The sequence below is a fragment of the Ambystoma mexicanum genome, chromosome 12, assembly GCF_040938575.1.
Source record: "Ambystoma mexicanum isolate Mex_15411 chromosome 12, UKY_AmexF1_1, whole genome shotgun sequence".
Taxonomy (NCBI): domain Eukaryota; kingdom Metazoa; phylum Chordata; class Amphibia; order Caudata; family Ambystomatidae; genus Ambystoma; species Ambystoma mexicanum.
Window position 1 is genome coordinate 463017155 of NC_090936.1, and position 13571 is coordinate 463030725.

General features: G+C 46.1%; 1 protein-coding gene across 2 annotated transcripts in view; it reads right to left on the reverse strand.

Moving 5' to 3' along the window:
* Positions 1-13571, reverse strand: part of LOC138513665 (protein mono-ADP-ribosyltransferase PARP12-like) — a 322728-nt gene that overhangs the window by 224500 nt on the left and 84657 nt on the right. For both annotated transcript variants that reach the window (XM_069628723.1, XM_069628722.1), the window contains one exon: positions 6714-6981. In XM_069628723.1, coding sequence (XP_069484824.1) covers positions 6714-6981 — 268 coding nt within the window. The remainder of the gene's footprint in view (positions 1-6713; positions 6982-13571) is intronic.

A 13571-nucleotide genomic window follows, 5' to 3' on the forward strand; every position in this document is an offset into this window, starting at 1 on the left:
TTCATCAGTGCTTTACGGAAGTTAAGTATGGGGACATCAGGATTGCAAGCATCGGGGGATTGTTCAGAACAGGTTTGTAAGACAACAACTGGGGTTCCCGCCAGATTGCCCAAGCAGTGCCCTAAGAATTGAACTCGGTCTTCAGAGTGGGCATCTATTAGCACAGTCCACATTCTTATCCTACTGGGCAAAACTTAAATTGGGTTTTGTTGATAACCCTAAGTTTGATGAGATGGAATCTTCAGTCAGTTGGCCAAATATGAGTGGTTCAGGTCTGGGTTTAGCCTCTGGCAGGAGTTTTTGTCAGCTGCTGGGAATAAACCGGTGATGGGCCCACTGAAGCAAATCAAGGTAAGTATTAAAACCTGGTTTAAGAAAAAGTCCTTGGAAATTGTTGTGCTGAAATATAAATATCTACTCTCTTTGGTTTGGTACACTGAATTGAAGATGCTTAAGGTGGGTCTGGACCCTATCATTAAGTTAAATTCACCTGCAGGTAGAAGGTGGGCAATGTTGGCCCGCTTGAACTTACTCCCTTTGTTCAAAAGGATGACTTGGATGAAGGTGTCATGTAAATGTAACTGTAACATGGCGTTGGACGAGGACCTGGATCATTTTATATTGATTTTCCCGTACTATCATGGTTACGAGGAAGGAATGGCTAAAACCACACTTTAAAGGCAATCACAATAGGTCTCTTAAGGAAGGTATGTCTTTTATATTGAACTCTGGGGATATCCAATTTGTATACAATTTAGCAGAATTTATAAGGCGAGCTGCAAATTGGCAATTGCATATTATGCACGATACCAATGATTAGAAGCCCGTGTTCTTTGTGATTATGGAGTTTATTCATCTGTTTTAATTATTTTTACTCTGGGGAGAGGTTGATGGTTTTAAATTGGGTTTTATGCTGTTAGTGTTTATTTGTGTTTGTAAAATGTATATTTGATGATGTTGTTAATGGACAAATCCGAAATAAACCTTTTATTGATTGGGTGAAAAACAAGTAAGGCACAAGCTGTAGAGGCTGTAGTTGATTTTATGAAAGAGGAGTTGGGGATTACAACATTTATAGGGCTGAGAAAGAAAAGGACAGAACATTCCAGCTGAATTTAGCAAGGCTCCAAAGGTCTACAGATACCTAGATTTTCTAAGGATCTGTTGAATGTCTATGATCAGAAGAATGGCATTATCGATTTGTTGAATGCATTTGAGTATGCTGGGGAAGTACAAGAGGTACATGAGTCTAATAAAATTGCATGGTGGCTCAGCTGACTTCCCCCGAATGACTGCATTGCTATTATGGAGTTGAAGAGGGGTGAGAAAAAATACTTTGAAATATTGAAGCAGGCTCTACTCTTAAAGTTTGGGTAGACTACTGCCCATTACTTAAAGAGGTTTAGAGACCGCAAAAAGAAAGAAAGTAATACTAGGGTGACTTATGTGAATGACTCTTTGAAAAACTTGAGTGGATAAGTGGAAGGTCATAAAGTAACCATTTTTGATGGCATGATTAATCTTGCTGTGCTTAAACACATTTGTGCCTCTTGTTGCCCTGAGCAGAAACAGCACTTGGCAGATTCAAAGGAGTTAATTCCTATGAAGCTGGTCATTGCTGCTGATCTGAGGGTATCACATAGATTGTCCCATAAGGACAAACATGCTTCTGATAAGCATGAGCAAGGGAACAAATAAAAAGTGAAAGATGATGGGTCTATTGAAAAAGCTGTGTTTCATAAGGCCCAAAAAATGTTTATTAAGGAGAGTAAGCTGCTTGGAGAGTATGTACAGGGTAGTGGGACTCACCATTCCGAGCATGAAAGTGGGCACAGTAATCCTCCCTACATACACACATCCTTGGGATCTTGTGTAACCTGTGGCGCAAGTAACCATGTGAAGGGGGCCGCGATCCATTCTGTGAATCTGGCTTTCCCTGATAATGAGGGAGAGATACTCACAGGAGCATCCTTCTCTTCTGAACCCTTTCCCAATGGCTTTGGATCAGAGGTAGCTCTGGTGTCTCTGGGATCCTGGGAGCCTACAGTTGCTGAAGCGTATGTTGCCCTCCCTGACAATACTAAGCAGGAGGGTGTACTGGTAGATGGTGTAGTAACCTCTGCCATAAGAGACACTGGGGTCAACCAAACTGTGGTGGATTTCACATTGGTAAACCCAGATGCTCTGGCCAGAGCTCCTCTGATGCCCACCAAGTTCACTGGTGGCCCCCCTCTTAACTTCCCAGTACTGCCTGACACTCTAGCAGGATGGCAGAGTGGCGCGGATACATGTAACTGTACAAAGGCAAGCTCCAGGTAGGGTTCTACTGGGAAATGACATTAGAGACTTAGGTATTGTGGGGGACACAACAGAGCTACCACGCACAAAGTCTCAAACAAAGAAGTCTGCCATAGCCAAGTCTACTGGAAAGCCTAAACCAGAGGGGAAACCCAAGGTCAAGGAGGTACATAATCTGAAAAAGAGGAAGCAGAGTTCCTCCCCTACCCTACATATCACTGAGGTGGAGGGAGTTGACTAAACTCTTGAACCTGACGAGGAGGAATGGTTGCATGAAATATTCAATCCTCATGAGAACCCTGAACTGCAGAGTTTACTTATCGACAAGGGTCCCTCTAGGGATGAGTTTAGTAAGTGTCAGAGAGAGTGTCTATCTCTGGAAGGGCTAAGGAGACGGGCCTGCTCCCAGCTGGAGGGTGAATCCCCTGGGAAGCATAGAATCTATTGGGAAGGTGGCTTACTATACAGTGAACCCACAGAGTCCACATGAGGTGGCAATAGGAGGTTACCAAGGCATTTCTGTTGCCTAAAATGAGCTCCAAGTAGAAGATCACTGCAGGTGTTGCACTACTTGTCAGTTGTCTGTAAAAGTGGAACAAAGACTCCAGCTCCACTGGTACCACTTCCTGTAGTGGATGTACCTTGTGAGAGGGGAGGGATTGACATGGTTGGTCCCCTTGATCCCCCTGCATCCTCAGGCAGCAGAATTGTATTCTGGTGGTTGTTGATCATGCCACCAGATGTCGTGAGGCCATCCCGCTGAAAATAGTGACTGCCAAGTCAGTTGCTAAAGCATTGTTAGGAATGTTCATCAGGGTTAACTTCTCTAAAGATGTTATGTGAGACAGAGGCATAAACCTTATGTCTGTATGCAGGCCTTTTGGAAAGAATGTGGGGTGTTCATACACATGTTCATCCACATGTCATCCACAAACAAATAGTCTTGTTGGGAGATTTAACACAACCCTCAACAGCATGATTGAAGCTCTGGAAGAGCCCTGAGAAGAAAGTGGGACCTTCGCTTCCCATGCTTACGATTTGTCTACAGAGAGGTGCCTCAAGAAGGGGGTTGGCTTTAGCTCCGTTTAACTTATTTTTGGTCACCTTGTGAGGGGGCCCTTGGCTATAGCAAGGAAGGATGGGAATGTCCCACTCCTCCTGTTACTACAAATGCGGTAGACTATGTCTTGAGCTTAAGAAACACTATGGCTCTTCTGATGGCTCAGGCCAATGACAAGCTGAAGGCTGGACAAGCACTGGTGAAACATTGTTATGACCAGAAAGCTTCACTTGTACATGTTTCCCCATGCCAAGAAATCCTGACCAAGAATCCTATAAGGCCTGTGGCTTTACAAGATAAATGGTCTGGTCCTTACTGGATAGTTGAAATACTAGGTGAGGTGGACTATTTAGTGAACCTTGGAAGACCTAATTAATCTCCCAAAGTGTTCCAGTGTTTCAGAAAGGGAAGGAGAGGAATCTGAACCTCCCTGACCTATTACAAGGCAGCCCTTCAGATGGCTCCATCATTGAGGGTGTCAGATTGTCCCCTAAACTGACTAGGCCACAAAAAGGTGAAGTCAAAACTCTGCTTAGGCAATTTCCCCCCTTGATTTCCCTAACTCTAGCCTAGACACCTTGATGCTAGCATGACATTGATACTATGTGTGGTCCCTTCTCCCTTTCCATGGTGGCCTGAAAGAATAAAATAGATTACTGTGAGGTAAGGCTCGCAAATGTATCAATCGGTGCGTTTGTTTCCTTGAAAGTAACCCATGCCGGGTACTAATGCTAGTTAAGCCTGAGTTGTATGCTTAAACTACTAGCTAGTAGGAATTCGAGAATAAGACAAGTCTCAGTTTACTTGATTCTTTGTATAAAAATAAATCGTTTATGACCTTATCTTTATATGTATGTCCTCTCTGGCAATATCAACGCAAGAAGGCTGATGATTATATTAGGACAAAGCATTGACTTACCAATTATTTGTGGATGTGATAAAGCCTAGCCACATTTGGCTTCCATATTAAAAATCCATAAAAAGCTAAATGTAACACTAAAAAGCACTCCCCGTGATACACACCTGGGGAATCTTTAGAGCCTTGGCGTGTAGTTGCAGCGCCAGTACTGACCCTATGTCCTCACAGCATTGGAACTCACTCTGCATTGATATGAGGCATTTGGAATACTGCTTACCACGGCACTACATGATCACCACTGACCCCGCTTCACTATCTGCACTCACTGGGTCTGGACCATATGACCTCAATGGACAGTACTACCCCAATGTACAATACCAGAAATGATTCAGCAGTGGCCAAGTGTCAGTACTGCTCCATCAGGTACCAACTCCTCCCAGGCCCTCCTCGCCCATGTGGTCTTACCATGGGCCAATTTCCAAGAGCACAGCATCTTGGTCATGACTTTTCAGCCAAATAGTTGAGATGTGAGTCATCTTTCAATTACTATGAATGTGCAGGATACTTGAAGGATTTATTTTGTTGCCCAGCGCATACACAGATCTAATCTAAAACACACATTTTTGCTGATAGATCCATAGCACTCCCATAATTTATATATATGAAGTATTTTCTATTTCAATGGCTTTGTGGCCCGCTTGATCAATTTCAATAAAACCTGGGCCAATATTAAGTCCATCGACATTTCTGTTCAGTCAATGAGACTCTTGCATGTTCAAAGAGGCTTGGGCTATCTGAAACAATGTAAAGGCTGGTCTCTCTTCGAAAGAGGATCCAAAGCAGAACAGCCTAATATGCACAACTCCAACCTGTGACCTTAATGGGGGCAAGGTATGTCCACTTGAGATCAGAGTGCCATTAGTGGGGGCACGAGAGGTCCACACAGGAATGCAGCATAAATGGGGATGGAGACATAGGGGAGGGATGCAAAAACCTTGGGGAGGAGGGCAGAGCTATGGGGTCAGGGACTCAGACATGGGAAGTGACTTGACAGGTCTAGTGAGAAGGGCAACAAAGATGGATTGAAGGCTGAGGAGAGGCACAATGGCATTCTTGGTGACAGTGGAAAGCATAGAGATGTGGGCAACAGGAGAGCATCCTACAGAATCAGATCTATGCGATCACTGCTCCGCCCATAATGTCGACTTTCTAAAAGCCGACTTCCATTACGGCGCGGCACAGTGATCACTTAGATCACTGTGCCCCACATCCCCCTACCCGCCTCCGGCTCTACCAACTTACCTTTTCGCTGGCACACTTCTCTGTGAGCCGCCGTCTCTCCTACATCCCTGTAGCATCAGTTCACTCCCACTAGTGTGTGTCTGAACTGGCGCTGCAGGATCCTTTTTTCCTTTTTTGTTTTTTTTGTTTTTTGTCTTTCTCATCACCCGCTACCATCTAGTGGAAGCGGGGACACCCCCACAGCCCCCGATTCCCATTATGCCGACTAACAGGAGCGGGTGACACCCCGCTCCCCGTTGTCCGAGTAATGGGGGTTGGGATTTTAGTACTGCGCACAGACGCCGTATTCGGGATAGGCGAAATTTTTAGCCGCAGTATTTGTACTATCCCACAGAATCTAGGCACTATGTTGACACAAAGAAAAAAGGTAGGTTTACAAAAAAGACGAATATAGAATGTGTAACATGAATTTTTTCTCTCTCACTCTGTCTCTCTCTCTCTCTCTTGTTATCTCTTTTTAAACATATCAAAAGCAATACCCAAAATAACATTTTGCTGAGTGTTTTGAGTCTATTACTTGAATCACTGTTAAATGCAGCGATATCTTAACAGTTAGTCACAAGAATATCAACTTATTTTCCAATGAAAAGTTTTTAGACTAAAACTACACTTTTAGGAACTAGAACCAGTGCAGTGGGGACAGTGATAAGAGGGCTCACTGTGGTCATGGTGATAGATCAATGTCAAGTTAATCTTAGATGTTAATGGCTTTGTATAGAGATGGGTCCAGGGGAAGGGGGGTGATTAACCCAGCTGCAGCAATTTCATGGCGGACTAAGATTGTAAGGTTATTCTAGGATGGAAATGTCTGACATTGGGAATGAGGTGGAAAGGAGCAAAGTAATTACACCGAAATGGGGATGAGTAGGATTCTACTGAACAACTAGTGAGAAATAGTCTTTAGTGGTTGAGTGGAAGGCCTGGTTGAATATTTTGAGGCATTGTCAATGTTCACCCCAGTGTTGTGATTAAAGAAGGGTTGAAATATAAAAAGAGAGGTTTGTGCAAGATTCATTTATCATTTTAGTGGACAGCATGAAGGCAGCTCGGGTATGAAATTAGGTAGTTGGTTTGATTGTAGGGGACATTTTAACAGCAAAGGTAAGTGGTGACACTTATATTAATGAGCATTTTTAGCTATCGTTTCAAAGAATCCCAATAATCAAAAGGACATTAACTTTTCCACTTCCTTACCTGTCACCTTTTGTTTCTTGTCCTGTTTTTGCACCGCGTTGCATAGGTTGCCACGCATGAGCTGGATATTTTGGGCCATCTCAGTGCTCAGCCCCCAACCCTGCAACACTCGTAGGTTGTCGGGTTCCAGAAGGCTGTGTGATCGACTGCAGCGTGCATTCTGACACCTGCCCTTGGCAAAGAATGCACAGATGTGTAGGCCTTTGCAGCCTGCTCCCTTTGTGCACAGGCCTCCGTCCTTCCCCGGCTTCTTGTAATCTGTGCACAACTTTAGTCGGAGAGAGAGTAAAATCACATATTTTACAAAAATCAAACAATATCATACACAGCTTGAACCATGCACATTATCCTTCTAACACTAACAATATATGTTAGGAACGTGTTAGGCAGGATTGTATGCAGTACCCTTTGGGTGCACTACAACAACCCTGACCTCGTGGCAATAGGAACCCAACCTTTGGTGTAAGTCTGTACTACACAGGTTGGTAGCGTGTTCAGCAGCCAGGCTTCTCTCAAGAAGGGTCAATGTTAGCTGTAGGGGAGTTACACAGAGATTCACAGTGACAAGTATTCAAATACACACTTATACACAAGGATTCGTGATTAAACAATTATTAATTTATTTAACAGTCAATTAGAGTAAGCCTTCTTCAGAAGGGGCAATGTAATAGTAACACACAAATACACTCCAAAATACACTCTCTTAATATTTCTAAATCAGTAAGTACCCATTTGGGATGTCACACGATTCTTCCTACACCGCCAGGTGACTTTAGTAACTAGGACACTGTAGACATTAATATACCACCATTAGCATTTAGAATCAGAGTATGTCAAAAGAAAAAGTTATTAGAGAAAAACAAGAGTTCACACAAATATTCTAAAGCAGGTAAGTGCTTTTTGTAACTCCCATTGCTGCAAAGTTAGTTAACCCCTTCCTGGAAGAAAGACCAAACACAATGTCAGACGGAGGAAGAGTCATTCAGGGAGCCATGCTAGGCCAAAGTCAATTTGACAAAAGTCTAGGTGAACTGAAACACTTCTTGCAGGTATGTAAAAAGTCTTGCACAATGTTTTAGAAGTCTTTGTAGAAAAGAAGAAATCAAAGCAGGACCACAAACTGATTAGACTTGTGAAGTAAAGAAGCTGCTAGCAACTCTACAGAGCAACTCAGACAAGTCTCAGCAGAGAACAAGTAAGGTTACAACAAGAGGTAAATTCTCTTAGACTGTACAGTACCTTTGGTTAGAAGAATAAGGGCTTTGTCTGGCTTCTGTTCCTGTGCAGCTCTGCAGATCCCATGTTCCTGGTCCTTAGTCGTGGGGACAAGAGGGAGGACGTCTGGAGGACTCCTGCACTGCAAAGGGACGATCCGCGACAGAAAAGAACCAACTTCTATTCAGCTTCACTTCGCGGTTTCAGCTCCTCGCATCTAAGCAAATAGCAACACTGCAGACTCTTGGCTGTTGAGATGGTCTTTCCTTGCATCTGGGTCCAGCACGCTGGTGAGGTGGCTCATGCTCCGTCAGTCCTGCTTCCTGGGAGTCCAGAGGATCTTCCTGGAGCTCTTGGCCAACTTAAAAGGAACGCACACAACCTGGTGTTCCTCTCTCTTGCTATTCGGCTCCAGCAGCAACTGCAGTGGAATTTCAACCAGCTCCGAGAGGATGTCCAGGTGGCTTACTTTGGAGTTGATTGGTCCCACCAACTCAGGAGGCGAAGTCGTCCTTACAGGGCTTCTCTAGTTGAAACAAAATTGGAGTTTCAGCACAGCAGCAGGGCTTCACTGGGCAAACCAATGGTCCAGGAGTTGCAGCAGGCGTCCTCTTCAAGTTCTTCTTTGGATTCCTTTGTCCAGTGGTCGACTCTTCTTCCAAGCCAAAAAGCCTTGCCTTTTATGCAGGTTTCTCCCATTCATTCCAGGCTAGCTGTCAGTCACCCAGCATGGTGGCTGTCCTTGCCGGACAGCCAGCCAGCCAATCACCTATGAGTGTATTCCTGTCTCCTATGAGACTAAGCACAGGGAGTTTCGGGCACCTACCTCGCTTCCTGCCCCACCAGACACCCTGGAGCCAGAGGCGGGCTTCACTTGTGAATCCCGCCAAAGATAAAATGAACAAAGGGACCAAATCTGGTTTGGCGCGCAGAGTAAATCTCAAGAAGGACCTTTCCAAAATGAAATGGCAAAAAAGACGACCAAGGCCATTTTGACAAAAATGGCACCCTTGGGTGCTTTACTGCAGCTGCGAACGTAGCCCGCGGTAAAAAGCACACCACGGTAGTTAAAAGTAAACTACTGCCACCAGCCATTCATCGAGGAAAGGGTAACATAAAAATGTTACATGAGAAGCTAGACAAAGGGGATACTAAGTAACTCCTCAACCACCCTATTGTAAAATAGTGGGCCTCATTACGAGGTGGGTGCAAAGGGATACCGGCACCGTTAAGAACATTGGTGCCGGTAATCCCTTTGCGCCCTATTCCGAGGTCCCTTAGCGGGTCCCTTCCTTAACGCCTGGTCTGATCAGGTGTTAAGGACGGGACCCGTTAAGGGACTTCAGAGCTAATAACGGTACCGCAAATTGCGGTACCGTTATTAGCTACTTCCCCATTCCCATTGAGCCCTATGGGGGCTCAAATGGGAATCGGGAATGGTTCTCAGAATGGGGACTTACCGGGTCCTCCAAGGTTGGAATGACTCAGTAAATCCCCATTCCGGGAACCATTCCCCATTCCCATTCGAGCCCCCATAGGGCTCAATGGGAATGGGGATGGAGCTAATAACGGTACCGCAATTTGCGGTACCGTTATTAGCTCTGAAGTCCCTTAATGGGTCCCTTCCATAACGCCTGGTAAAACCAGGTGTTAAGGAAGGGACCCGCTAAGGGACCTCGGAAAAGGGTGGTAAGGGATTACCGGCACCGGTGCCCTTACCGGTGCCGGTAATCCCTTTGCGCCCTATTCCGAGGTCCCTTAGCGGGTCCCTTCCTTAACGCCTGGTCTGATCAGGTGTTAAGGACGGTACCTGTTAAGGGACTTCAGAGCTAATAACGGTACCGCAAATTGCGGTACCGTTATTAGCTACTTCCCCATTCCCATTGAGCCCTATGGGGGCTCAAATGGGAATGGGGAATGGTTCTCAGAATGGGGACTTACCGGGTCCTCCAAGGTTGGAATGACTCAGTAAATCCCCATTCTGGGAACCATTCCCCATTCCCATTCGAGCCCCCATAGGGCTCAATGGGGATGGAGCTAATAACGGTACCGCAATTTGCGGTACCGTTATTAGCTCTGAAGTCCCTTAACGGGTCCCTTCCATAACGCCTGGTAAAACCAGGTGTTAAGGAAGGGACCCGCTAAGGGACCTCGGAATAGGGTGGTAAGGGATTACCGGCACCGGTGCCCTTACCGGTGCCGGTAATCCCTTACCACCATCCATGTAATGAGGCCCAATTTCACTTCACTGCTCTTGGACACAGTAGTTTATCCAAGAGAAAGGCCCTCATTAGGACCCTGGCATTAAGGGGTTAACGGCGCCGCAAAAGGTGTCAGCGCTGTTAAACCCTTAACGCCGGATTACGAGGTCCCTTTGCGGGACCCGACCTTAACAGCTGGTCTAGACCAGCCGTTAAAGTAGGGGCCCGCAAGGGGACTCTCGAGGTAAGTACGGTACCGCAATTTGCGGTACCGTACTTACCACCTTCCCCATTCCCATTATGCCCTATAGGGCAAAAATGGGAATGGGGAAGGGGCATGGTGGCATGGGGAATTACCTCCTCCCAAACCTTGGAATGGTGTGGTAATCCCCCATTTTGCGATGGCGGACTCCGGCATCGACCATGGTGCTAATAGCACCATGGTTTTCCGCCGTAGTCCTAATGAGGGCCAAAGTATTTAAACCTTGGGAAATATGAGAAGATGTCCCTGTGTCACTGTATTGAAGGTGCTATGTGACACAATGGGGGTCATTCCGAGGTTGGAGGTAATGGAAAAATGATGCCGGTAATGATTACCGGCATCGCATACCGCTCTGGGCTATTCCGACCTAAGACCCCGCTATTAGAGGCACGGTTAATAAAGGTGCCTCTAATAGCGGCATGGGCGCGGGCACACGGCCCATCATACCGGCGTGCTGCTAATGGGAAATCAGTCAGGCGGACAAGCAAATACCGGCATCGTGCACCAAGCGTAAAATGCTATGTGCAGTGTTCCCAACTGCCACAGGTGCACACAATTAGCACAGGTGGAGGCAATGGAGTGTGGGCCAGCACAAGAGGAGCACACCCACACACCACATCCCTTCCCACACCAAGATGATTCCAATAGTAGTAGCAATACTGGGGATGGAGGACATGCTTGCATTGCTACACCATTAAAAACAACAGCAACAGCAGGCACCACAGAGGAGACGCAGGAGGAGAAGGAGGGTGACACAGGCCCAGCATGCCCCACCAGTGCAGCCAGCGGCAGTGCTGGACTGACCCACCGGGACACCGGGACTTTCCCGGGTAGATCTCAGGGCATAGGGCCTCTTTTGTTTCTTGGGGTCTTGGAAGGAAGGAATCATAAATCATAAACGTTATGAACGAACATTCATGCCGGCCTGGGTGGTTCGCTATCACAATGGCTGCTGCATTTCTCTTTCTTTTCTTCCTAGGGCCAATGGGCCAGGCTTGCACCTGCGCATTCTGAGGGGCACCACCGGGGAACCGCACGTGTCCTGCAGCCCTACTGTGCTCACATGGCAGATGCAGCGCAGGCACAGCCCGGGTGACCTCAGAGAGTGCTCCACAGCAAGGCGAGCAGCAGGTCAGTGTGCTTAGGCCACGGCCTGCCGGCGCTGCCACTTCTTCACTGATTTCAGGTACCATTACTACTAAATATGTTATTTTTTTGGGCTATAAAGTCAACTTGTGCCAGATTTCAGAATGCTCAGTGTGAATGCACACTGGTAAGTGACAGAGAAGCCAACATTACAGTATTAACTAGTGCGCTTTGGATAGTGCATACATTAGTGTCATCGTATGTAAAGTTTTGTGCTCAAATCTCAGCATCGGTGTGTGATCCTGGGCACATTGCTTCATTCCCCTTCGTTTCAATGCTAAAATCTGCCCAAATCAGGTGCATTAGCTAATTACTTTGTCACGGGATTATCTGGAAGTTCACACGGGTTCCTTGGCCTATGCACACTCACAGTGCACATGTGTCATTTGCAGTCCCCAGGACGTGCAGGTCCAGCAACGCGTTTATGGTAATATACCATCAGATGTATTACACATCACTGTTCTTCCATTAAGTGCTTAATTGCACAGTGTATTTGTAAACTCGCTTGTCTTTTCTGCTGTGTAAAGAAATTAATAGAGTATACGTGCAGCACGGAAACAGCCTCGTTTGGGGTGTACTGATGTTTGACTTAACCATAATCATATATTCGGCTTTGGAAAGATAATTTTATGATTACCTAACATGCCAAGGCAGAAATAAATCATTTAATTGTAGAGATTGTAAAATTGAGCTCAATCTATGTTATGACTTTCATGCTTTATTTGCTTAAGTTTTGCTGAAAACCCGGATGTCACACAAGCCCTAAATCTGTTTGAGAAAAGGGCGGAAGACCGGAACAGTGGCGGTATCTAAAAAGGTGCCCTTCGCCGACTACTGCCGATATTTCAGGAGGTGCCCGCATTAGTAACTGACAGTGACTTCCAATGCAGATTATCATATGATGAGGAGGGAGGATTGCCGCTCCTGATTGTAGACTTTACTATTCGCCTGCGTGCCTGCAAAACGTTGTGCCTTAGATCGGGTAACCCGCTTACAGGGGCAATACTCATGCCTCAGAAACTATTGAATACCCCCAACTGAGCAACTGCCAGGGAAAGTACAAGCGATTCCTTAAGGCTGTAATAAAAAAATCGGCACAATCGAAGGGCACAAGTATGCCGCAGGTGCCAGTATGGCGGGTGGGATCTGTCCTATGCCCTACACGCACAGGCCCAGTGGCAAGGGGAACAGAACAATGGGGACAGCTAAATGAGGAGGACAGGTCTATGAGTTTGGAAGGGCCCCTTTTACCCTGGGATAATGGGAGGGCTGGTTTCCTAGTGAACGCTAAGATAGAAGTAAGTAGCCGGAGGACATGGGGGAGTCTCGAATATTCTCCAAACACACCTATTAGGCGTGAGAGGAGAGCTGTGGCACCGATACAGGGCATGTATTAGAAGACAGAATGGAGCAGAGCTCACTGTGGCAATACGTGATACACTTTGAATGCTTGCAATGAGCCTACGCCTAGCACACCCAGAGGATTTACAGTTTAGTGCTCACTGCCCTAAATGTGGCTGTCCAGGGTCCTCAATTATTCACATGCGCTGGGAGTGTCATTAAGTGCAAGGCAAGGCTGGTCACTGTTGGCGACAGTCGGAATGTGTCTGTTGGGCTTTACCCCCAGTAAAAGAGTGAGCAGGATGTTAATGAAATGTTTACATTGGCCAAGAGGCAGCTTGCCATGAAGTAAGGGCAGTCACCGGGCTGGTTGCTAGGGAGTTGGGCCAAAGACAGGATGAAGTGGGCAAAGGACAAAAGGGATATTAGACTTAACCAGCCTGAGCGAACGGAACATGAGGGAATATACTCGGGATGGGATGAAATCACTGCACCTGATGTCTCCATGATTTAAGTCTATGGGGAAGATAGAGGTGGATAGTGCAAGTATTGGAAGCGATATGCCCAGGAAGAGGGGTATTACCCAAATTGACCTTTTACAATTGACCTTTTGTCCTAATTGACCTAATAATAGTGGTCCTAATTGACCTTCCGCACAATTGACCTTTACCTTTATTTGACTTTTATATATAT